This window comes from Centroberyx gerrardi, chromosome 19 (genome assembly GCF_048128805.1).
Source record: "Centroberyx gerrardi isolate f3 chromosome 19, fCenGer3.hap1.cur.20231027, whole genome shotgun sequence".
NCBI classification, from domain to species: Eukaryota; Metazoa; Chordata; class Actinopteri; order Beryciformes; family Berycidae; genus Centroberyx; species Centroberyx gerrardi.
The window spans coordinates 12,161,089-12,188,380 of record NC_136015.1 but is presented as its reverse complement, the minus strand read 5'-3'; the positions used below and the strand labels follow the sequence as shown (position 1 = coordinate 12,188,380).

At 43.8% G+C, this 27,292-nt stretch overlaps 1 protein-coding gene across 5 annotated transcripts in view; it reads right to left on the bottom strand.

Annotated features, from left to right (window-relative positions):
- elmo1 (engulfment and cell motility 1 (ced-12 homolog, C. elegans)) overlaps positions 1 to 27,292 on the bottom strand; it is a 93,449-nt gene that overhangs the window by 52,629 nt on the left and 13,528 nt on the right. For 2 of the 5 annotated variants that reach the window (XM_071920130.2, XM_071920131.2), the window contains exons 1-6: positions 18,539 to 18,752; positions 10,052 to 10,209; positions 3,347 to 3,387; positions 2,948 to 3,020; positions 2,773 to 2,823; positions 2,317 to 2,486 (exon numbers count right to left, since the gene is read on the bottom strand). In XM_071920130.2, the coding sequence (XP_071776231.1) occupies positions 2,317 to 2,486; positions 2,773 to 2,823; positions 2,948 to 3,020; positions 3,347 to 3,387; positions 10,052 to 10,129 (413 nt within the window). In that variant the 5' untranslated portion in view covers positions 10,130 to 10,209; positions 18,539 to 18,752. Of the gene's footprint in view, positions 1 to 2,316; positions 2,487 to 2,772; positions 2,824 to 2,947; positions 3,021 to 3,346; positions 3,388 to 10,051; positions 10,210 to 12,549; positions 12,567 to 18,098; positions 18,116 to 18,538; positions 18,753 to 27,292 lie in introns of those variants that run through there. The other 3 variants (XM_078290119.1, XM_078290118.1, XM_078290117.1) reach the window with 3 other exon arrangements.

Sequence of the window (27,292 nt, the reverse complement as noted above, 5' to 3'; positions counted from 1 at the left end):
AGTTAAAGTTGCACTGTACATCCTGAACTGCTACTGTGCAGCAAGTACATGGAGAAATGGTTGTTCCAGGTTTTAGCCAGTAGAGGGCAATATCTGACTTTGACTTGTGGAGCCCAATTAGGCAGCAGCAGCCAAGTGATCTCCACAGAAAGCTCAACAACATGAATACAATACAACACAGCCGGGTGAAGCATTAGATCACAGCAATTCTCTGCTCTCAAGAGTCTCAACACTAAGCCTCTTGAATAATTACATTACATCAAGTTGGTTGGCAGACATGCTGATGAGTGTGTGTGTGTGTGTGTGTGTGTGTGTGTGTCAGACACAGATACCTATGTGTGTGTCTGTGTTTCATAAGCTCCTTTTGTTGAGATGAAACACAGCAGAAGCACACATACACACCCTCACACTCTCGCTCTCTCTCTCACACAGAGGCCTCTTTCAAACTCTGCAGCACTGAATCCTTGATGCAATGGTAATTTACATAAAAACATATTTAATGAAAGAGCCAGGAGCAGAGCGGAGTCAACATCAGTACCACTGTGATGGCTCCGTGCAGAAAGATCAAACAGAGTCAAATATTTGCTAATTAGAACATTATATGCAAAAAGGAGGAGAGGCTTCAACGATTTCCTGTCAAACAGTAGAAACGTATGTAATGCTAGAGGGGCCTGCTGTCCCACGCCCAGAAATAGGAAGTCATTTAGTGGTTTCTGCTGAAGAGCAGACATTAAATATCTGACCGGAATTTGAACCCATAGGCTCCAAACGGCAAAAACAATGTATACCCGTGGATCAGGAGCATGAAGGGAGAGGCCATTCAGTGTAAGGATTGATGACGCAACACAAAGCATCCTTTAAAAGTTCCTTTGGGGTGTTAACTGCTGGTGTAATGGGCTCTCAGAGCTATAAAACGGACAGGAACCGAGTCCGTCAGTGTGTGTTTGTGTCTAGCACACAAGTGTTTGGGTCTTCCGCGCCAGTGAGGGTTCTGACTCGAGTGAAGCAGAAGCACATTTGACCTTGTGTGAGTGTGGGTTTACAACACAAGTGTCTTCGGAGCCAACAGGCAGCGGCTTCATATGCAAGCAAACAATTCTTCAAACTGCCCCGTCTCTCCCCAGGAAGAAGGGATGAATAATGAGAATTGCATGAGGCAGAAAACGAGTGCGTCCTGGACGGCTGGCTGCTGCTGCCCTCTCTGCCAGTTTGCTCTGTGTGTGTGTGTGTGTGTGTGTGTGTGTGTGTGTGTGCACTCCCACTGTAATTCTCCTCTGGGCTTTGACTCAGGCTGGCATAACAGCATGCTACAGGCACACACACACACACACACACACACACATACACAGCATCCCCCTAGCATCACGGCTGAGAAATTCCACCTCAGCGAAAAACATCTGACCTCACTGTAACCTTCAGCTGAGACGGTCTCCAAGGCCCCCACCACACACACTCACACACACACACACACACACACACACACACACACACACAGGCAGTAAGCTTTTGAATCTGCTTGGCAGTCAGGAGCCAGTACAAAGCCCTATTCCCAGCTGTATGCACTATGCAATAGCACTATCATGGTCTAGTCAACAAAGACAGATGGACCCCGCTCCCCATCTCTCTGGTCCATAACAAACAGTTCAACTCCATGATTAAGAGTTTTGTTACTGAACTGAGAGCAGGTCAGTCAGCTGCCTGGATCAATCAGAATGCACAGTGCAACTCCAAAGAGCTTCTGGATTCTTGCTGACCTCAGGTCTGTGTACATGGGGTCTGTTTAACACTTTAAAGCACAACCTGATCACATAGAGCTCGACATTCATGCCTGAACCCACGATGGATTTGGGTTGGGCTGAAATTCTCACGCAATTCTCCATTTTTCAGGTTAGGCTTGGGTTCAAAAATATTGTTGAGAACTACTGCTGTTGGCAATTAATCAATTGAAATTAATTCACAATTCTGGGTGTTAGTTGGGTTTGGCCTCACATAAACATATATCCCTTGGGCTCAGATTGGATTTGAATAGAAATTTTGTACATTTTGGTTGGGCCAGACTCAAAATTTCAGGCCTGAGTCAAGCTCTAATATTGAATCCACATAGATGCATCAGGATGTGCTGAATATTAAAGGAATAAATGGGAAATCCATATCCTTCCTATCACCCTACTGTTCCCTATCACATTTATCAGAGAAAGAGAAAGAGGCATGTGAAACACTGGTGAGGGGATGAAAACACTGGGGCGGGGAAGGAGGAAGTCCGGAGCAGCTGGAGAGAGACAGACGGACGGACAGGGAGGCCGCTGATGGACTTACTCAGTTCCACTCTCCACCATCTGAGTGAGCAGGGAGATGCCGTCCAGGTTGATGAACTCCTGGGCGAAGGTGATGTCCCGGGACGAGTTGGCCAGGTCCTTCAGAGCCTCCAGCTTGGCGTCCATGCTGGACGACTGGATCTGCTCATGGAGCAGGGCTGCCCTCTGGGACTGGAGGGAGGGGAGAGGATTAGGAAGAGGAAGAGAAAGAGGAAGAGGAAGAAGAGGGGGAGGAAGAGGGAGATGCATGGGTGTCACAAGGCAGAAAGACACATGGACAGACAAAAAATGCATGAGCCTACGCAAACAATATGCATGTGCTCTCTCTCTCAGACACACACACCTATACACCTCAGGAATACAACAAATAAACATATTAGCAGCATCTGTCTGTGCGTTCATAAAGTTTAAGTCTTACTTTTTTTATTTCAAACAAAAAAAAAAAAGAACAACTTACAGGAGAGGTGGTCAAGCGCAGGATTGAGCCATTCTTAATGTCATTACGATTCTGTGGAGAATTGCCAAGAAAAAGCACCTCTTAGTAAGCACTTAAGGCATAATTTTACCTTGGAATGTTTTTCTCTTTTTTTGCATAGTGATCATACAGCTGGAGTTGAAAAAGATAACCAAACCTTTTCTGTGATGTAGAAATTTGTCACATCAGCATTCTGCAGAGCAAAGTTTTCGTGGTTCCCCAAGGACCACCTAAAGGAAATTGGATGGAAAAAATAGCAGAAAAAAAACATTGCATGCTTGGTATTCAAAGTGGAGAACATCCTTTGTAAAATACAGCTAATAGAATTCAAACACTGAGAGAGAGAGAGAGAGAGAGAGAGAGAGAGAGAGAGAGAGAGAGAGAGAGAGAGAGAGAGAGAGAGAGAGAGAGAGAGAGAGAGAGAGACAGAGAGAGAGAGAGAGAGAGAGAGACTTTTGCAAGAAGTCCTTGGAATTATATTCAAATCCAAAGGCACGCATATGCCCACACACACACACACACACACACACGCACGCACAAGAAAATGCAGTCTTACCCCTCGCACACTTCTTTTATGATGGCCGAGAGAGGCTTTTTCTGTGGAGAAAAGCAAAACATTTAGTCCACGTCCCGAGCTCCAGTTCCTAAAACAACACTCAGCTTACAGTGGGCTGTAATTTTTTTATATTACAGGACGGGCACAATGAGAGACCGTTCTTCAGGAGCCTGTATTTATCCTACTTGTCCGAGTGCTGATGTGGGATCGCTGACCGGGTCCCTTGCACCATTTCATTTGTCATCATCTGAAACGCCAAACTGCTTCCAGATCAGATCAGCAGCGCAACTCATGGAAAGCTGGCTCTGTATAACCATAACCGGCCCAGGTTGCATTTCAAACAGTTCAAAAGGGTGGAGTCGTGTCCCTCGGTCGGCGGTTTGGGATGGTTTGGGATGGGATAATCTTTTCAAAACACACAGGCACACCAGCATGTGCACAAACACACACATACACACAACCGCACGCGCCAGCACACGCGCGCAGCGGGTTGGTAAACATCTGCATGCGATTACGATATACTGAGGACCATGGATAATTTGATTGTATTGTTGTTGTTTCAATAGGGTCTACCCCTAGGCAGCGAGAGAGAGAGAGAGAGGGAGAGAGAGAGAGAGAGAAGGCTCTTTCAAAGATTCAAAGGGAGAAAGCTGTAGTGAAGAAGAGAAGATAATAGTGGCAAGCCAGTGGGCATAAACAAGAGAGAGAGAGAGAGGCAGTGAAGAGACAGAATAAGAGAGGGCGGTGTAATGTGAACAAAGGAGAAGCTAGAGAATAAAAAAGTGAGAAATAAGCACATTGAGGAAGATGGAGGGAAAACATGCATACTGCGAAGACAGGAAAAGAGCAAAGAGAGAACGAGAGAGAGCGGCTGTTAGCAGATAATAGTGAGAGAGGGCAAGCGTGTGGCTGTTGAACAGATAGAAACAAAGAGCGACTGGAGAGAGCAGAGGGAGGAAACAGAAGAGCTCGCAAAATGCATTTGGGGGATGAGGTGACAAATAGAGAGAGGGTGTGTGTGTGTTTGTGTGTTTGTGTGTGTAATGCCAGTCAGTATTAACTCAATATCTACTCTCTCTCCACTGCAGTACTCCTTGGGCTCTCTGGGACTTATGCTGCCGGGCTCCAATGGAAACACACACACACACACACACACACAAAAATACACCATACTACAATAGGGCATCTGCAGGTTTGAAAATGCCTTTTTAATGCTACCTCGAACTGAATTTAAGACCAATTTAAAAATCAAAATGAAAGAGAAAAACTGGCAAAACCAGCCTATTTCCCATTGCACATAGATAATGACAGTTCTATAACTGTAAACACAAACAACTTATGAGAGCGGACTCTATGGCTGAAAAGCTACTTTGTAACAATGTCATTGACTTTTGGAAGGAGGCGAGAGCTCTGAACAGGGGCAATACATTGTTACCATGCACTATAGAGGGAGTTTCTGGAGCCGATAATATAGCTGAGTTGTGGAGGCAACATTACTCTGCTTTATTTAACTGTGTTAAAAGTGACCCCTACAAAGTGGGCAATATTGCCAACAGTGATACATTGGGAATTACAACCAATGAGGTCTATCAAGCAATAACACAGCTATCTGATAATAAAGCAGTCCGTTACTCTTGTACTCTTTTAAAAAAGAGCCTGAGTCAGAGTGGGGAAAAGTGTCAATAAATTAACACAATAAAGTTTTATTCAGTGTTGACCATTAATTCATTTTTTTACCAGACTTACATTTCCTTAATGGATGATAAAGTGGTGGAATCCGACTGTGTATTAGGCTATAGCCTACATTACATTTTAAATAGGCTATACTTGTTCAGCTTTAATCTGAGGGGGACAAAACACAGGGGTCAGCAACTGAAGATGAAAAATATAGTTAAAGATTTAAAAAATATATAGATCAAAGACATAGAGACATGATTGTAAGCTCACAATCTGATCCAGTAATAATATGTTTGGTGATTTGCACTTGAAAAGGTGTCGAGGTTAAAATACAGTAGATTTAAAATTTTTAGACATCTATTTGTATCTTGGCTCAACAGCATTCAGTGACTTTATTTCAGCTACTTCAACAAATGTAGTAAATTTAAACATTGTCACTGAAATGCTGTTAAAACACGTTAAGACTATGCACCCTATTTACTCACTTTCAAACTACATTCTGCAGCTGCACCACAATCCTGCTCACAACTTCCACTCACAAAAAGGACATGCAGAGGTTTTGCTCTGAGCTGAGGGTGAATTCACGCTGTGTAGGCTAATATTTGAATGTGAAGGCAAAAACCGCTGTTCAAAGAAATGACTGATGTGCATAAAAGCGGTAACTTTAGATAGTCCTTGAGTAACAAACTAATATCCAACCAGGATTTTGATTCTGACATACAGTAAACCTCCGCTAATTAATGCGCTTTGATACGGATTGAATGAATGAGGAAATTAAACAGCGTGTCTGGCTCTGTAAGAGGGAGGAGACAGAGGGAAACTCAGGGTTTGTTGAAGAAAACCTGCCAGCGAGCAGGTTAGGTTCACAGAGTCAGTTACCGTGGTAACTGACCCAGAGTTTAAGTTACCTCTCTTTCTGGGACTGAAATGAGTTAACAAACTCACGAGTTTTCACTAAACCCGCTTTCTGGAATATCACCCTGATGTACAAATTTATCTGTCGACTGAATGATTCTCAGAACGCCATTATCATGCTGCTGTCAAATCCTAGTTGTAGTGTTGTACGATACCAGTCACCTCTGTGGAAACATTGGTATAACTGTCTTTTATAAAAAGTTTTTAATGGACTCTGAGTCTGACAAAGTTGAACTGAACTGAACTGAACTGAACTGTAAAAAGTACAATGTAAGAAAAAGGACACCAGGAAATTAAATGCTAAGGGGCATGAAGTCCAAATGTGTTTTGCAAAACAGATTTTTTTGCATATTGTACTACTAAGCAACAAAAGAAACCTGCAAAGAAACCTGTTACTGTATGGTAAAAAAAAGCAAACAAACCTCTAATAACTGTATTTAAGACTCTTTAAGGACCGGCAGATAGCCTTTGCACACACAGCTGCCACTGAATCTCAGCAGCAGACCTAAACGCTGCAGTAAACTGTATATCCACCAACACCTCAAATTAGGTGAAGTTTCCCCCAGCTCTCTTTTCTCCTCTCCTCCTCCACTGTCCTCCGTCTGCACTCTGATCCCCTCTTTACCCCCGAGGTCTAAATACACATCCCTCTTTCCTACCCTTTCATCATCCAGGAGTTAAGTCTCACCCGCTATCCCATCTCCTCTACTCTTCTCCTCTCCCACCTCTTCTTCCTCTCCCCTACCATCACCTTCACTCCTCTCTCCTCTCCTACAGTAGTCCAGTACAAATGGGAAAGAAATGGTGAACTTTTTAATACAAGAATGAAACTTGGTACCTGTGTAGAGTCTGATTGAGGCATAAAGGCGGGAAGCGATATGGGAATTCTTGCAGTCAGCCAGAAACTATAATAAAACCTTAAAATATGACTTTATCATGTTCAGTTGTCCTACACTACCTGTCAGTTCTTGAGCTCCCTCTATTCTCACAGTACCAAGTACCAAGAGCATCACCTCTTTTCTTCCAAGGGCCATTCAGTTTGTCCACAGGCAGACTTAACCAACTACAACTGCTGGCAGCAGCACTATCTGCACTTTAATCACAGACATTTGTAACTATTATTACATACTGGGATGCATTTGATCTCTTTCTACTTCTTACCCATTTAATTTTACTGCTATTATGTAGTCATTATGTATGCAAGGCAAAGTCCCTCAGGGGCAATAATTCATTCATTCTCATTGTGGGTTTCTTATGTGCCACATGCACGTTGTATATTGCTGCTGTTATGTGAAAACCTTGTAACTCCGATTTTGATGATTTTCATGTTTTCACTTCAGTTGAAGGTCTTCTATAGGTTGAGAAAATTGTCCAACCTCGTGGGCTAATGAAACCCTTTCAAAACCAATTGGATAAACTCAAAATGCATTCCCAGTGCAATGCAATGCAATGAAAGGTTGACATTTTAGAGATACACAGTTTTTTACCAGACAGCAGCAATATGTTTAGATTAAACTATACAACATTCAACTGTAGCAGTGAAACACATTGAAAACTACTCTGGATGTTACTGATGGTCACTTTTTGCACTCTAAGCTAGGCCAAACTGCATTCATCAGCTGATAACCGTTTCATATGGTTTTTAAAAAAGTAGTGTGATATAAATTGAAAAAATAAGATTAAAAGAAATCATTTAAAATAAAAAGAATAATGTAATTCAGTTGACTGGTGTTAGAATATTTGTTACAGAACAACCCATGGCATGAACAAGGCAACAATATAAAAAGGTCTATACAGAGGCCAAAAATCAATGCAACTCTATACTGTCTCAGACCAAACTGTGTGAAATGTTTCAAAAGTTACCACACAAAAAATGACAGAGCAAAACAGTATAGACAACAGGCCTTTACAGCTTGCCTCCCACCTTCAGTTTGACTCATACGCTGAATGTTACTTAGGCTATATGAAAAATCTCATGCTTCATTCTAAAACTTTTTTTTTTTTTAGCTGCAATCAGTTTGCCTCCCTCTTCTCTTTTCTCTTCTCTCATCCCCCATCAGGCACCCCCCCCCCCCCCCCCTTTCCTCCACCCATTTCTCTGTTGCATTCCTGACAAACAATAACAATGAAACGCTCAGTACCATTGTCTACACTTGTACCAATTCCCCAGCGTACAAACACAAATGTTGGACTTTTGTGCCTCTGGGGCACTGAAGATGTTTGGAGAGATATAGCAATCACAGTGTGATTTATGCGGAGACAATCACACACACACACACACACACACACTGAAACAGATGTAAACACACACACACGCGCACAGTGCAGAGGAGCAATATATGCACTAAGAGAAATCAAAAACACATACAGATATGCACATATAAATGGACACAAGTGTACACCCACACATGAATAGTAACACAAATACACATACAACATAGACGCAAGTGTAAAAATACATGCACGTGCACACACACACACACACACACACACACACACACAGTTCTCTCTGGGTCTCCAGACAGTGCGAGCGGCTGAAGCCCACTCCCCAGTGCGTGACTCAGACAGCCATATGCTGCTGCAGGGCCTATTGTACAGAGGAGACGCAGAGGGAGGAGGAGCAAGAGGAGGAGGTGGTGGTGCTGGTGGTGGTGGGGGGTTGATGGTGGAGGAGGAGAGCAGGAGGCAGAGCGTAAGTTTCACAGTTACAACAAAAGACAGGGAGGAGGAGTGAGAGGGTGAACGAATGAGAGAGAAAGGGAAGAAGGACGAGGAGGAGAGAGAGGAGGAGGCGGCGGATAGAAGGAACAAGGGGAAAAGACAGTGTGAAGATGACAAGGAGAGATAAGAGAATTAGAGGCGAAACAGAAAAGTGGAGGAAGGGGCGGAGGCGAGGTAGCTAAAGAACTAAAGAAGAGCAAAAGAATAGAGATAAATAGAGAGAAAGAAGGTTTACAATTCAGGCTGAAAGAGCGATGCTTAATGAGGGAAAATGAGATGAAAGGTCACTAAAAACAAGAGCTACATCCCTCAACCTGCGCCACGAAGTGCGTGTTACAGCACTTTGGTGGCAAATACAGAAGCGCACACATTCGATAGTTCAATGTTTCATTCAACAGTTCATCCATTCAGCGGGGCAATCGTGGCTCCAGTTGCCACGGTGACTCATAGCTTGTACAATCATTAGCCCATCCATGAGTCACCCACAGCGAACAGGTCATTTTACACACTGTATCTGTAATCGAACAAGGCAACAGTAAACACGTCGTGCCCCACGCATGATGCAGTCATTGTTTGGGCTGATCATTTAAAATTATGTTGTGGTCCTCAAATCTGGTCCTCAGGAACCAGAGTACTGCCAGGTTTCTACTCTGCCAGATAGCTAATTGCATTCACCTGTCCTTCCAGGTCTAAATGAGTCCCTGTTCAGATGGTTAGAATGAAAACTACCCGGCAGAATAGAAAACCAGCAGTACTTTTATGGCCTGTGTGCTGTCATGTGTCATATCTCAGAAGCCACCGATCCGCCAAACAGGCTAATGAGCATAATGTTTTTAAAACGGCAGAACACAGTGCCAAAATGCATCCAAATCCCCCAAATTGCAGCAGTGGAGTTTGAGATATCATGTTTGAGTTTACATTTTTGACCTTTAACCCCCCCCCCCCCCCATCCCCCTCCTTACACACACACACACACACACATACACCCCAACTACTACAAAATATACACAACAAGGGATTACTGTACTGGGCTGTGTTCACACAAAACATGCACCGTATTCAAAGTGTTAAATATCTGTAAGGTGATAATCACCCAGGGTGATAGTTGCTGAGCACTTTCCTGTCAGATTTTTTGCTTTCTGTGGATTTGAAGGGAAGGTACGGGTGTTAATAATATGATGGCTCCTTAAATTTCAGCAGGGTTGGCAGAATTCAAGAAACTCATATCTATGCCCAACCGCCTACAGGGAGAACTATCTGGGGGTACGTGAAGAGGGAGGGGACTAGATCCAGTTTCTAGGTAGGGTATCTACCTACTGCCAGCATACACACAAAAAGAACCAATGTTGTTTTTTTCCTCTATTTATTTTCTTTTTTTGCCCAGGCACCTACCTGGTCTATCTCCATGAGCTTGGGGAAGGCCCCCGGCCACTCGATGGCCACCTTGACGATGTCTGCCGGCGGCGGCATGGCTGCCGGAGGGGGGGGGGTTGGTGTGGGGGCGCTGCCTCACACCGCTATCACTACTGCTGCAGAAGGCTCATCCAAACCTGCACGACAAGGGGGAAGAGAAAGAGAAGGAGAGAAGGAGGAGAGGAGGGAGGGAGAGATGGAGGAAGGAAGACAGAAACAGAGAAGGGGGCTAAAGGGAATAAAGAGAGCGAGGGAGATGGGGGGGGGGGGGGGGGGAGGAGAGAGGGACAAGACAGAAAATGGGGCACATTAGTCAAGAACTAGCACTAGTTATCCAAGATGATGGTGTGCATGCATTAGCCTACTCTAAATTCAAAGACCGTTACATACAATATGAGTAAGGAGGAAAGGTCGACAAGGGCAGCGCTGAAAAATTCATAAGACATGAGAACAGTGTGGCACACGAGGGACTGCTCATGAGCAACTGATAACTTCACACTGACAGTACAGGCTGTACCCCTTGAACCAATACTTCACTTTCCTATAACATTTATAGTTTGGGAAGAAATTATTTAATTGGCCTAATTGCACAAGGTGACTGGAATTCGCCTTTTTTGCAGACGCACACATACACATTGAACATTAAAACAACTACAGATGACATTTTTTCCTTGCCTACCGGTAGCCTTCAAATCTTATTCAAACATGTAATCCAACTGCTACCACACATATACCAACTAAAGATTTTTTTGTCCTCTGAGATCACTTTTTTCCAGCGGCAGCCTAATTTAGTTTGCAGTTGCTGAGACACAGAACATTAGGAAATGTTAGTGATGACAATAGACTCAAGGGTGCAATTAAAATAAAAGTTTAACCACTAATGAGGTCACAGCAGGTGAGCAAATTGAAAAGTTACAATTTTTAAAAGATCCACTGTGCCTCAAGTCATTTATACACAGCATAAAGACACAAACTTCCAGAGTAAACCCGTTCGCATAACTATTGCTTAAATAAATGAACAGTTAATTTTGTAAGTCCTTTTGAAAGAACGCAAAAACATTGTGAGTGTGAGAGATAAAGCAAGTCCCTCTCTTTTACTGAAATGCAGGCAGTGGTGTAGCTACATGCTGTATTGTAGCCCACAATAGCCAGTAAGCACGCAGATCTCAACCGGAAAAGTTAGTCTTCAGCAGGTCACAGTCCAGAGCTTCTCCTAAGCCCCCCCATTTCCACTGGCTTGAGAGAGAGAGAGAGAGAGAGAGAGAGAGAGAGAGAGAGAGAGAGAGAGAGAGAGAGAGAGAGAGAGAGAGAGAGAGAGAGAGAGAGAGAGAGAGGGGGAGAGGGAGAGAGAGAGAGAGAGAGAGAGAGAGAGAGAGAGAGAGAGATGCTGGGGAAAGTGAAAGGAGGAGGGAGAAGCAATGGACAGAGAGAGTGGAGAGAGAGATAAGAACATTCATTTGACACCCGGTTTCTGATGTGTGGAGGGGAATTAAGTGTGAAGTGGGGTATTAAGAGAGGTGTGGAGCCCGGACACACCAGAGTAAACCGCCATGCATGTTTTTTCACCCTCACATTCACTTTCTTTAACTTCTATGGTCCCCGCTTCTCTTTAACCCATGCGTACAGACAGTACGCATGTACACAGTATAGCCTCTCATAATCTCTCACTGGACGAATACACTTGAATCTCTCATACACATACCAACAAGAACACCAACACTCACTCCTCTTTCATGCACACACACACACACACACACACACTTGGCCTGAGCCTCTAATCCAGGGTGGCTCCTCCCTGGCTTCTCTCCCTGTGCTGAGGACTCCTGAGAGGGCAGAAAAACGACGATAACTGACAGGAACAGGCAGCTGGATTGACCTGGAACCCCGTGGCTTTCTGAGATAAGCCAGTTAGAGGTCCAGTGGTGGAAAAGCGGCGCGCACTGAATCACAGACACAAGTATGTCACTCCAAACCACACAGGGGGGAGCTGGGTAACGCAGCGTCTGTGTGTTTGCAGGGGGTCTAGTCTAGTGAAACCCATCACCACTGCGCACTTCTAAAGTGGAAGATGTAGCATAGATATCCCCAAAACCACTGAGGAAGCCATCAATAATTCACCTCCTCAGTCTGTCTGGAAAGCTTGGATCATCCTAGTTGCTGGTGGAGAAGGCGGTTTACATATTTAATCTCCATCTATAATGCATGAAGACAGGCTAGGACTAATTTCTGACAGACAACGAATAAACAGCAATGTGTGTGTGCTACATGGTGTACATGTGCACATGCATAGGCAAATTTTTTTTGTGTGCATGTGTGTGTGTGCAAGACAGCGGTGCAGATTGTGCGTGCTATTTACTGTGCGACTGTATATATGTGTGTGACAGTGTGTGTGTATGTGTGTGTGTGTGTGAGGAGCACGTACTCGTTTAAAGATAGTATATGCCATCAGTCTGGCCTGGCGTGTGTGTGTGACTCACCCCATAATAATCCACATAGCCTTTATTCAAGGGCCCGTTGCCATGGCAGCTACTGCATCAATAGCTAGCGAGGTGGCTGCATCTTTTTTTCCAAAGCGCGTGTCATCATACTCAAGTCACGTTTGTTTGTCACAACTCCCCAAAATGAGTCACTCCACCCCTCTGATTTGAATTTCTCCATTGAAATAAGACAGAGTTAAGTGTATTGAATTGAAGATTAGAGTGGTTACATAACATACATATTGAGTACTTTCTGAGAAACTTTGCCTTTATTCATTGCGTCATTCAATGCGTGCAGCTGTGTATCTCTCTTCTCTCTCTCTCTCTCTCTCTCTCTCTCTCAGCCTGCCTCTCACTTCTTTAACCTCGTTCAGAGAAAATTGTGTTTTTGGTCTCCATTCTTAGAAAAGCGGGGTGGGGGGGCGAGATGTGAAGCAGCAGGGAATGAAACAGAGAACAAGTGGAGAGGGAGAGAGAGAGAGAGAGAGAGAGAGAGAGGAAAACACAGAGGTAGACATACACAAACGTTGTCTGGATGAGCACAAGCCGCCCCACCTTGCGCTAATCATCCATCCATCCACTAATCGGAGCTCATTTGCAGGGCAGGGAATATTTATAGGAGTACGAATATTAGCAGCACTTTAATGTTTCCATGGTTGGCAATATGACAACACTGCCTTGAAAACACCTGTCTTACAAAGAGGCCTTACTGTACATGCACACAGAATGTGTAAGTGTGTGATTCATTCAGTTGTATTCTAGGATATTAGTCATCTAGTATACAGAGATTTCCATCCTTGTCGATGTTGACCAGAGACAGTGAATGAAAGCTGTAAAGCTGCCACTCTGACGGTCGGCGGTCAAGAGCTTTCAACACAAGGAGAAAAGAGAGTAAACTTAAAATTGAGCATGTATTTGTCTGTGTGTGCACTGTGCAGTCAAAATACGAGCCTGCTTTTGTGTTTGCCCGTCTTATGGTGTCATTGTGTTTTGGAAGCTGAGGGTTTGGTTTTGGGTGTCCAAGAGTGTGTTTGTGTGTAGGTGTGTGTGTGTGTGGGTGTGTGTTCCAAGTACCTTGTCATCATCTTCTGAGAACTACAGATGACTCAGATGGACGGCCTTGAGGCTTATTGATTGGAGACACACACCCACACACACACACACGCACACACACACACACACGTCTCATTGCTGACAGCCACAGTAAATCCCCTGAAACTGGACTGAAGTGTAATTAAGAGACACTGTGGTTCAGCACACCAGCAGACCATGGGCAAGGCCACAAATGATCTAACACTCATTCCATCAACATGTTTTTCCTCAACATTTGAAATGTTACCCACATCTACACACTGCTGTAGGGATCAACTTCTGGCCAATCATGTTACATACCAGCAAATGCTCAGCTGTGCGTTTCTACGTGTGTGTATGCCTCCATATATTCTCTGTGTGACTGTGGGTGTTTACTATGGCCCGGGGGGCTGTATATCAATTCCCAATCTGTCTCTCCGGCATCTCATCCCAACCTCTTTACACTGTAAATGGAACCTTGTTATTGAGCTAGCTGCTGTCAAAGCTCATCATGTCAGAGCAGTTGATAGGCCGCAACCCGGTTTAGTTGAGTGTGTGCGGTTGTGTGTGTGTGTTTGTTTATTTCTCGCTCTGCCAGAGGGCAAAAGAGGCTAAAGAGGGCACAGAGCTCACTCCATCTTCTCCATTTAAAGTATAACACTGCCCGTTTTTCAGGATCCTTCCACATGGCCCTGCTTCCTTTCCCTCCTCTTTCCTCTGATTGTTCATCTCCCCCCAATCTGCGTCTCTGTCATCCCTCACCCGTGGGCTTGCCCAATCGCTCTTTCCCCCTCCTTCTCTATCCATCCCCCTGCCACATCTTCCGTTTCATGCCTTCATCAATCTCCTCTCCTGCTTGCCAACTCTCTTTCTATTCAGACTCAAGGAAGAGATTAGGGTGCAGAATCTGAGCAAAAGTAAGTCAAGTAAAATCCTAACAGACTCGACCAACAGTTGTGCCCCCCCCCCCCCACCCCCTTCCACACACACACACACACACACCTCTCCCCCATTGGTTTGACACACATCTCTCCCCCATTGGTTTGACACACATTCACAGTCCTTCCATTTCTTTAATTACAGTAATGCACCATTAGAGTAAGCACACTGCGGAAACCATCAAACCACTAGTCGCACTGGGCTCCAGTCCAGAAAGTTATTCTAATCTATGTGTGTGTGTGTGTGTGTGCATGTACATGTGCATGTGTGTGCGTGCGTGCGTGCGGTTAATCTGACTTCAAACGCTCGCCCACCTGCCGTAATCGGAGAGGCATGTGCCGTTGGGTCACGAGGGCCATAATTCTGAAGGATTATCCCTAAAAGAGTGGAAAAAAATATCAATCTCATGTTACCCCCTAAACTGGTGAACTGATCTGCTGCCAGAGGTCAGAATTAAGGAACAAAACCATCGATAAAGAGGGACCGCAGCGTAAGAGGAGAGGGGACAGAGAGGGAGAGAGGGCCTGTGATTTGTTGGACAGCAGAAAAGTGCTGGGTTTCACCTCAATAATTCATGATGGGTAATGTGAGCGGACGTGTCTTCTATGGAGGGAGGGATGGATGGGGGGAGAGAGAGAGCGAGGGGATGGAAGATGGAAGGTGAGAGATGCAAGGGAAAGTGAGAGGAAAGAGAAAGGGAAGAAGGGAGTAAGATGCAATGGAGAGTGGATGGAGGTATAGAAAGATGGTAAGGATGAAATGACAGAAAAAAGAGGAGAGAATGATAAGGGGAATAATACTATGAAATACTATGAAACTATGAAACAGTGAGAGAGGGCAAAATAAAGCTACACAGAGAAGAGAGAAAGAAAGCAAGAGAAAGACAGAGGCAAAAGAGAGAGAGCGGGAGAGAGAAAGAGGATGACAGAGAGCAGGATCTAGAGAAAGAGGTGAGAGAGGAGACCGAGTGAGAACAAAACAGACCATTTCTGACTGAACATAGATAATTAAAGTTCTGAAACTACAAATGAGCAGTAGAAGAAAAAGGACACCAATAAATGTAATGTTTGGGAACATCATGTTTGGTATATTGTATTGACCCTGTTCTGCATTAATGTAAGAGCATGTGTGCCAAAATTAATGTGACCAACTGGATGTACAAGTAATGTAATACAATTTCAGAATATAAAACTGATACTACCGCTGGTCCCATTCACATCTTTTGGCGAAACTACATAAGATGAGAGAAAGAGAGAGAGAGGGAGAGAGGCAGAGAGAGAGAGAATATCAAGGGGAACATGATCTAAGTAAAGCACATCCGTTCCTGCCAGCTCCCCCTGGCACCTTTTAGTGGGAGCATTAATGGTGTGAGAGAACATGAAGCAGCACTTTTTCACTGCCAATGCCAGTGTGACCAACCAGCATTCAACCCTGATGAACTTCAAACTTAGAAAGCAGCGCAAGCGCAACTTTGAAAGCAAAAGTTACGCCTACAAACAGTCCTCCATACTCACATGTCGGACAAGAAGACAAGAATTTTTGGTCTGCGTTTGCAGAGAAACGCATTCCCTAAAACACTGACAGCATGTGATCAATGTGGGCTAACACACGGACAGGCAATAAAAAGTTCTTGTTCAGTTTTCGGCCCCTACATCCCACACAGAGCATGAAACCAGCCACAGTCCATGAGGTCAGCCCGTCAATCAATTTCTCACAGGCTTCTCCTTCCCTCCTTGTTTTCCTACATTGTGAAAATTAATCCTCTTAAACTTTCACAGCCGAGTGTTTAGCCTCCAGTGTGCCTGGAGTTTGTATACGCCTGCATGCTTCATGATTTTATGTGCATTTGAGTGTGGGAGAGTGTATGGGTGTGTATATGCGAGCTGTGTGCACACTTGTGCTTCAGTGTGTGCATTTAAAAACGTGTGTGTAGATGTCTGTGTCTATGCGTGTGTGTCGGCGTGTCTGTTTTAACGTACGTGCTGGGTGGATTTCAAAAGGACCCCTTCCAGCTCTTCATCTGATGCCTCTACAAATGGCCCGCCTCGCCGCGGGGGCCTGTGTGTGTGTGTGTGTGTGTGTGTGTGTGTGAGAGAGAGCCTACAAAAAGAGCACCATCCTTTATCCGAGAGCTGAGACAAAAGGCCACCGACACAGTGCTGAGGACCGAGAGCTCCGAGCCTGACGCCTTCACACACCTACACACACACACACACATACGCCACAGGAGGGTCTTGTTACACCCTTGAGGAGTGGTGTGCATGTCAGAGGTACACTCACACCCAAAACCAAGAGCACACACCACATGCACACACATACACACACGTGTGAAACCCATCCCTCTATATACTCACTGCTCTTTTGGGAGTATTTGTTTTCACTAATGCATGTGTTCAGATTCTCTCTCAGTTTATTCAGAATATTCACACAAATACACACCATGGCCCCCAGAGGAAAAGCCTGATGAAAGTTAATTAAAAGTAAGATTCTTCTCATGCCTCTGTACTATGCCCATACACTACACACACCCCCCCCCCATCCCTTAGGAAAAGCCTTTGGCCGTAAGACAAAACGGTGACAAATGAAGGAAGGAGAAAAAAAGGAAAGGAAAGGGGGGGGGGGGGGGAGTTTAAGAAATATGGCAGAGATTCAAACAAAGGGAGAACCGCCATATTGTAAGAGACACAGGCACCATGTTTAAAGTTAAACAATTAAAAACAACTTCAGCCAAATAATTCCCTGACAAACAAAACAAACACTAAAGCAGGATACCATATGAAGAGCCGTGTCATAAGGACTCAATAGGACATCTTCTGAAATCTGGAGGCTGGACTGACGCACGCGCTGCCACCGCCACAAAGCCCAGTGACTTTCCGCTGTGTGAATCTCCCCGGGCCAGCGTGCGACTGGCTGCCTCTCAGCAGGGCTCTTTGTTTCACAAACCTGCCCTGGTTCTCTCTGCGCTGCTGCAACCAGGATATCCTGTCAAATGTCTCTGCCAGAGGCTTGCAACAACTCTCAACAGCAATTAACAGCCTTGCAGCCACCCGCAGAGGCCTCAGAAACAAACACGCTAACGGGACACCGAGCCGACTCTCGTTTCTGAAAACACAGAAACTTATACCGTGTACATACACCCCTGGAGTCTATGCATGTGTGTGTCTATGCCTCAGGCTGCATGCAGAGGGGAACAAGTGAAGAATGGAGTGTCAACACATTGCTGGACAAGGTACAAGTCTAGCCTAATTAGTGTGTTGCGAACAGAGCAAGCCAGCAATTTGAGGTAAACAAGTGAGTCAGAAACAATTAGAGACACTTGGATGGCATTCAGAACACCCAGAGAATCAAAACATTGGAACAGTCCGAGACGTGGAGAGAAAAAAAAAAAAGAGTAAATAATCTGCGAGGCAAGATTAGGCCCATAGGCACACAACTAATCCTTAATGTGTATTGTATTGGAACCATCATAGCGCCAAGCAATTACTTTCTAACAAAGCAGAAAAAAGAAAGGAAAAAGCAAAGACTTAGCAGCTGTGTACATTTGTTTTTTTCTGTATCAATTCCAAAATCATAAACTAGTGACACTATGTTTCCACCCCCCAAAACCACTAGGCATGTAATAACCTGTCAGAGATAGTCACAATGCTGGATCCGTTTTAAAACAAGTCACTCCTTTTACATTTCCTTTGTTCTCAGGGTGGATCTGCGAAACCCACCTAATCGGGATCAAATCTATCCAACCTATGCAACAGCAAACAGGACAACAACTCATCTTGGACCAACTAACCAGTGTGAAACATTCACCGCTTCAGTCTGCAAACATGTAACCACAATGTCTGTGCCCACTGGTGACACATTGGAGAGGAAAGGAGGCAGGAGAGAGTAGCCCAGCACACAGAGAGCCACACCCTGGGGCCTACTGCATCCTGCTACTGACAGAAGACAGAGGAAAAAACAGCTTGAAGAGATGAGGACTCACCCGGAAACCTTGACAACCAAGTGGCCTCGTTGTTTTTTCCAATTCAACCTGCTTCCCGTGCAAACAACTGCTAAAAGTGGACAAAGAGGGCGGCTCTTTTCAAAGTAACTTTAGTCTAGCTGCCTGAAAGTGAAATCCCTTTGGCTTCATAAGCCATAGACAAAGACTTTACAAGGTTTCTGCAGTGCTTCGCCTTGGGCGAAGAGCGACAGAAACTAGAGAGAGAGTGAGAGAGATGGACAGAAGGAGGAAGTAGGCGTTTGTTGAGAAAAGAGGAAACAGGTCTGTCGCAGCTAAAAAAGCGGCAAAATTCAAAGATCAGATGACTGCAAGTAGGAAGAGGAAGCTGGGGCCTAGAGTAAAGATCCAGACATATGCAGTTAGAAGCCATAAGGCCTCTATAAGTTCATGTAAATAAAAACTTGTTCTTAACCGAGGATAAATAAAGGATGAACCCAAAATGAGAGAAAGCAAGGTGCATAGGACACTCACATTAAACTGTCTCTCTCTCATAAATCTCTCTCTCTCTTTCTCATCAACCCCCCCCCCCCCCCCATCCCCCTACCCCGCCTGACACCAACAGTATCAAGTACCATATACAGACAACTTGCACAATGACAAGCTCTGACATTCAAGACCAAATAAGCTGTTGCACTACACAAACTAATTGTTGCTGTACAATATGCCCATTGGTGAAGGAGCCATATGTGCCTTAATAAAGCAAGCCAAAGACAACTGCAATACAGTCCGTTGACTTCAGTCTAAACTATTGAAACCTATACATCGATTTGCCCTGAAAACAAATGCACTGAAATCCCAGACCAGATACCTACCAGTCATGTCATGACAGACCCGAAACAGACATGAAACACACCACAGGAGACAGAAACAAAAGGAAAACTTCTTTACATAACCAAATACAAATTCTAAAAATATTTCTCAGATCAAACTTAGAGTAATAGAGTAGAGATTCTATAACCAAGATAAATTATTGTTCAAAGACTGCCAGACAATAGGCGATTACTCAACCAACACAGCATATGCTTTCACTTCCACCTCTGGCTCCCCCCATCACCGCTGATGCAACAGGGTCAGTGGAGCCTGCAGCAGGCGCCGACAGAGTGAGTCAGACAGTTAACATATTGTGACAAAAGAACACTGATCATGAGCTAAGAGGCTAAATGCCTAAATGAAGCATTTACTGTTGTAGCATCGGGGATGACATCTTCAGTTGGACCGAGTTAGGGCTCCAAAGGCCATCTGTGCAAGTGACACACAAAACAGATGTTTACTCCACCCAGGCTGAGGTCAACCTTGGTTTGTATGCAAACATCCAACATTTTGAGTGCTGACTCAAACTCCCATAGAGACTGACAGCACTGGTCAAAATGCAACAAGCTAGAAATACAAACCTAAAATCCTTATTTTGAGTTTCAATCCATCCTATGCCTCTCAGAGCCAAGCTAAGACCTTTAGACAGGAGTGGTGCTTGAGCTGAGCCATCATGTGGTTACTGCGGCTACCAGTGGGCTAGTTTGTGTTATTACAGCCAAGGCTTAAAGCCATGGAGACCTGAGCAAGGAGAAAGGTTTAGAAGATGAGGAGACAGACACGGTGACTCCTGCCCACACTGCCAAGAACGTGGGTGTGATCTAGACAACCGGCTGTCATGGGAGGCCCGCATCGCCGCCACAACCTGAAAATGAGGTTTGCACTCTACGACATCCGCTGAGTCAGACTCGTCCCCGGGGACTCTGCCCAAGTCCTTGTTCAAGCTTTAGTCATCAGCTCCTATCCAGACTACTGCAACTCCCTCCTGGCTGGGCTGCCTAAGTGCTCTCTTCAGCCCCGCCAACCCATCCAGAATGCTGCAGCCCGCCTCGTCTTCAACCTCCCAGTATTCCCCCATGTCAGCCCCCTCCTGCACTCCCTCCACTGGCTGCCTGTGCTGCTGAGGGATTTGCATTCCCCATACCTTCAGGCTATAGTCCAGCCTTACTACCGCTTGCTTACCTCGCCCTTCCCTGCTCCCTCCTGGCTCCCGAATGGTGAAATGACCTTCCTATCCCAGTCAGGACAGTAACTCTCCCCATGTTCTGTCATAGCCTGAAAACTAATCTCTTCAGGAAATATTTAATGTCCCATCGTCACTGAATCACATCACTCTCACTGTATCTCCCTCCTCTACTTGCTCAGAAAATGCTCCTGTCTTGTTTAAATAAATTCCTCTCTAATGCTTCTCCTTAGCTCTTATTTCTTTGGACTTTTACAGTGTATCATATAGGGCTGACATCAAAGCACAGCAAAGTGTGGGAACACCAGGAAAAACTCTAATGCTGCTGCTAATGTAATGTGAAGTTGTTGTTTTTTCATGGCAGTAAAAGGTGCATGCACTTGAACGTGCACGTTGAAGAGAAAACATCCTGGTGCGGAGGATGACAGAGGATCATCATAGCACATGTAAATATTACAGTAGCATTGCCTTAGCATTCTTGCTCAAAGTGCAAGATAACTTTAGATTCTGTATTTTTATCATGACAGGTAAAGAAACCTCTTTAATGTTGAAGCAGGATAATAAGCAATAAAGTTAGTTTCAGTTGCTATCAGCTGAGGTGCTAACTGTTATTCTATATAGATGTAAGTCAGTTGTTCTTTTTTGTAGATAAATTCCCCCATTAGTTCCATGGTCCTATTAAGTCGGGCTACTTCTTTTCAGTTCAGCCTGGCGCAGGGGCAGCAGCAGCTTGCCGCTCTAGTTTGGTCAGTACACAAGCCTGTGAGTCTGAATGCACATCTCTAGTGCTTCATTCATAAATTGTTCCAATCAGGAGCTATTCAGGCTTAGTGTGTAAGGCTGGCTGTGTTGAAGCCATGTTCAAGGAGCTAATGTTGATTAGAAGGCTTGTGTTTTTTCAAATCAAATACTGTTGACTGACAAAACACAGAGGCTGGAGTGAGTAAAGTTCATTTGGAGATAATGCATTTCGTTTTTGAAATTTCAAAAGACATGCAATATTTAAATTTGTACTCTAGTAAAACAGTAGTGTATAGAGGCATATATATAGTGGATAGTGGTGTAGCGTAATGTGCTATAGTGAAATCGAATTTAGAAAAATAAAAATGTGGAGTAGTTTCTTTCTCAAATTATTTTGACTTATTTTGAGTTGGACTATGTATTGTAGCCCTTAATCAAATGCAAGTCAGTAATTTGCATATAAAGTCGATTAACCAATTGAAGAAACAATTGTACTCCTTACTATTGGATTTAAACTTATTCTACTGTTGCACTAACTCTAAGTTACTCTGTATTAGAGCGTCAGCTAAATACCCAAAATGCAAAATGTAAATGCAGAAACTGAGGTCAGGCAGGTGTTGATGACATTCTGTTGCTTGTGTTTCATAACCCTTTTTCTCATTCAGAGACATTTTTTTCATTTTTGAAGATTAAGTGAAACTGCACATTCCCACATTCTGCTTGCAGAGCAGGTTGTCAGGCAAAGATCTTCCACAACACCTCAGAGGATTATCTATTATTCAATACCAGATCCAAAATTATTCCAGTTTTAGAGAAAAAACATGCTTTACTAGTAATCATTAAACCCCAATGGTTGATCCATGTAGAAACTTTTCAACATACAGTGGACTGTATTAGATATACCCTAGGAAACAGAAAATGGGATAACATTAACATTTTAGTACATCTCAAAAACATCTCAAAGTGCACAGTGCCTTGCAAAAAAACACCTTGCTAGTAGGTGTATAACCACAGCATATCCTGCTTCCCAAAACAACCAAGCTCTAAAAACAGAACTATCTCCTTTGGCTCTGTTCACTAACACTGCCTGTGGCTAGCCACTAAGCTAACATATGCTAGCTGTCCTCTTAGCTCTTGGTAATGAATAAACACAAGCTACAAGGACAAACAAACTAGCCTGCAGAAATGTAGAGTCCCTCATTCCCACACCGAGGAAGATACTGGGCGGGTTGGGGTGTGGGGGCCTTTATTACATTACGCAGTCCTCAATTGAAACCAGCTTGATGTGAAGATTACCATTTAGTTTGCCAAAAACGGTAGGTGGCTTAATTTCCCTCTTGCTTTTTGGACTTGTAAAAATTACAGACGGATAGAATAATTACAGCACCTCCCTCAGTAAAACTAATACAGTTTGAAAGGGGCTTTTGATGAGGAGACAACAGCCACAGTCTGCATTTTAAGAGCGAAGGTGTTAAAAACAGGTATAATACAACCTGCTAGCTAGCTACTCAAGTGGGCCAGAGGCAAGACAACAACAGGGTCCATCTTACTGCCTGAAAGCCAGAGCTACACTATGAGATGAGTTTCACTGTCCAAGGGTTGTGTAAGCATCCTCAAATTAGTCGCTCTGATAATTTGTAATAATAATAATAATAATAATAATAATAATAATAATTGGTACATGAGGCTAATGATGTTCATGAGGCTAAGGTGCTGACTGCCACCAGACACAATTTCATGAGGCAAACAGCCTGCATTCATTTTCTATAAGAAGCCATTGACTTCATGTGTACAGCATGACAGGACAGTGGCATCGCGAACCAGCCTGCTGAAAAAAAAAATTGCATAAAATGCTAAGAGCAGCAAAAGACCAGCAGTGCACATCAAAAAACAGCTCAGACCATCAACCATCTAGGCTGTTTTGTTCAACAGGCTACGATGCAAGGAGAAAAGTTGGAAAAAAAAAAATCACATATTATGCTAACGGTTGCAATGCAAGAACCAATCACATCTGAGCAAAAATCTAGCTCTCTATTTTTGTTCCTAGTTCCATTTTTGCACGAAGATTGTTGGCCTAAAGTTTACTTGCTAGCCTCCCTATCCCATCACATCCAAATAGCTGTGGCCACTAGCTAGCTCGCTAGGGAAAACAGATTTCAAGATTAGCCTACGTCTTGCAGATGATTATGAATATTATTTGGGCATAATTAAATAAATAAAATGATAATACAAAATAGGTCTACATGATCAAATATTGTTAAACAAACCTGATGCTTGGCCCAACACACCCAGTGCCAGATGGCTACAAGTGATGACTTTTGATAGAGCAAAGTGACGCAAAGCAAACTGGTCATGCTTGTTCTGCACTCTGCATGTACAGTGAGAGAAAATCAGCCAATACTGATTACTTTTAAAGATGCAGAAGATGAAAGCTTGTCGTCATCATCATGCTCATCACCATCATCATCATCACCATCATCATGCATTTTTTTGTCTCTGAGGTAGACATCTGAGTTTGAAAATGCTGAAACATGGGAGTTTTTCTGGTGACAGTTTGTTCACAAATGAGCTGCATTACTAATCCCTGATCCATCTCAATTCATGATATTTCAATGATTAGGACATTTTTCAAACTCCATTGTTAAAAACAACAAAAAACGTTGTTAATTTCAAGGAAACTGTAAAATGGGCCTGCTTATCTTTTAATCCTCTGAAATCCAAATGCAAAAATCAGTTGCACTTACAGTTTGTATATTCAAGAGTGTTATGTAAGGTGACTATTACACATGTTGTTTTTTTCCTCCATTGCCTCGCTAACCGAAACACAATAGGCACTGTGCTCTGTTCAAACGCAATCTCTTTAGCTTTAAAAATAACATGCCATCCCCCACCCCCCACCCCCCCCATTACATAACTCAATATCAGTCAGCATCAAGGTCGGCAGTGAGAGCTTAAAAACAGAAAAGAGGAGCACAATTAGGTGTTTACCTTGGGAGCCTTTTCACTGCCAGAGAGAGAGAGAGAGAGAGAGACAGAGAGAGAGAGAGAGAGAGAGAGAGAGAGAGAGAGAGAGAGAGAGAGAGAGAGAGAGCCCACAGGCTTAGTGAGTCACTGACAGTGTGACCTTCTGCTCTCAGGCTTCTCAGCCCAGTTGGAAGCTGCCTATCCAGGTCAAACACCCACACTCTACAGTATGTGTTTTCCAAACTGACGCAGATATAGGAGCATCGCGTTATGGAAATACTGTCTGACTCAGTGTTCTCTTCACACGTCAACAGGAACTCGCAAATTCACAAAACAGAAAACACTTAATTGTCTGAACATACACAGTACTAGCTGTGATGATAACAATCAATATAGCATTATGTAAATACATCAAAGCCTACATGCTGACTGGAGGCAAGTGTAATTGGCAAAGACACATTATTAGTATCTATTCTAGCGGTAGGTTGCATGGGTGCAGAATGAGAAAGGACTGAAAGGACTTAACCTTGAATTTCATAATTCATTAACACGGCACTAGTTTACCATGGAGGGCACCGCACCGTGAAATTCCCCCTAAAAAAAAAAAATCTTTCCTCTTCTACATACTCTTCCCAAACCCACTCTGACCTTCTCTGCCAGAAGGTTTTTATGGACTTCAGATCAAATTCTGAGGCTGATAACGGTGGTTTTTATACCCCAAATTACCTCATCTTAACCATGAGGAGAGATGCGGGTTAGGGAGATAAAAATGTCTGCTATGCCGTGTGTGTCCCCAGAAGACTCCGCGGCGGCTGGTCTGGCTGCAGGCTCTTGGGGTCTTTGGAGTAATCATCTTACATAGCTGCACCATTAGGACAAAGCTGGAGAGAAGAGCCAGGATGCTTGAGGAATAGATTGGAATCAGGAATGCGACTGCCTTAATACTCAAAACAGCAGCACTGGGGTCTGGATCCAATCACCGTGCGGACTATGGAACCAAATGTTTATTGTGGTATACATTCATTCCAGCATGATACTGAAAAAAGGCTACTACTCAAATATTCTCCATTTCTTACCAATGGTTACAGTCACAGAAAAACTCATGATAGGGTTTCAACTAGGGCTGCACAATTGAAAAAAAAAAAGCAAAATTGCAATATTGCCTACTGTAATTTCCAGATCATGAGAGCCTACACTATTCTAAAACCTTTCATTTTCTCCAAACTGAGCAAATCCTAAGCATTAGCATGTTGTTTTCTCCCAACCACAGAATGCACTTAAAAAGAAGTTATGTATAAAGGGCTGTGTCTTGTATCAAAATTCATATCCCCCCAAAAAAGCAATATTATCCACGTCTTTGGTAAATGAACAGTGATAGTTATAAGACTGCCTTGGACATGGTTCACTAAGCGACTGTATATTCATATACAAACTGAAGTTGAGGCCTAGAAATACAACTCACTTAGAGCCAACATTGCCATTTGGGACATACAATAGCATTGTAGTTTGATAAGAAAGAACTAAAAAGAAAATTATTTCGCTGTGGGATCTTAAACCTTCGCTTCTTTGTCATCAAGCTGGAGTCCCTTGCTTGATAGCATGCAATATCAAATGAATCTTACAAACTGGAGCGAGCTCAAGAGACTAAAAAAAAAAAAAAAATGCACACAAAAGCGTGCCTTGTTTCCAAAGACACAACATTTCTTGATGTTAAAAAACATCAAAACACAATTCCTCAAAAGCACTGGAGGGTGGGGGAGAAACGTGGAATGTTTAAGTGGCGACTTCGATGACCAGAACTTCCCCTTGACTGATCACTGAAGCCAGCCTCAATGACTGGAGCCTCTGGGGGCACGCTTCAAGGGACAAGCCACCCTGAAAATGTTCACTGGACCCCTATCTGTGTGTGTGTGTGTGTGTGGGGGGGGGGGGGGGGGCAGGAACCACACAAAAACCATGCCAGGTCACGTGACCCAGGGAGAGATGAATGGCGCTTTTTGGTTGGTCAGAGAAGGAAGTCATGGAAACAGGTCTATAGTCCCATTGTCCAAGTGTGGAGTGTGTGTGTGTGTGTGTGCGTGTGTGTGTGTGTAGGGTATGTTGGAGGACGCGGGAGGCGTTGGAGCATCAGGAGGGACCAGCACAGCATTCTCCATTCACAAGCAGAAAAACGCCTCCATCATAAAGTGACCTTGACTACTCCACCAGAACAGCGAGTGCATCGGTGCATCTCTCTCACACCCCCTCTCTTTCTGAGTGGGTGCATTTCAGAGAAGGCAAACAACCAAATAAACATTTATAAACTGCCGGTCTTCTATAAAAACACTGACACAGTTCAGGTTATGAAACAAGGCCTTCATTGAAAAAACAGGCATTAAGTAATAATGTGACTGGCTCCATTTTCCACATTGTGTAACTAATCAAACCCTGTAACTGTAGGGCAAATCAATACCTCTTTCCCAGCACAGCCTTCATGGTATGCATGTTTTATGCAGCCAGGCTCATACATCAGTATCAGTCAGAAGTCAGTCAAAAGCGCTCTAAAAACTCTGTTATGGAAATAAAAAGTAATCATTATAAAAGTAGCAGTAGGAAAACCAAATAGCTTGTTAGAAAAATAAACTTTCCATTCAACCCTCTGAATATCGCATCAATCTTTATCAGTACAAACTCGAAGAAATCAACCACACACACGTTCAGTATGCTGGAACTGGCACCTACCCTTCAATTTGTTAGGATCAAGGTCAAGTATCTCCTGATTCAACCATTGTAAAGTTTAAAAATAAACAAGTCTGAAATCCCACTTCCTCAAAGTGCTAAACTTAGCCTACACCCTACACAGCACTGGAAAAACACATTGTACCAGACCAAGGGTTATTCCAGACACTCACATTACCACATGAGCATGTACAACAGAGCATAAGCATAGACAACAGAGGTAAAGATGCCTTTTATGTTTCCATCTGAGGGGCTTTTCATTCATAAAATACAGACAGTGGTTATCACATCCCGGCCAACTCAATATGGCTGTTGAG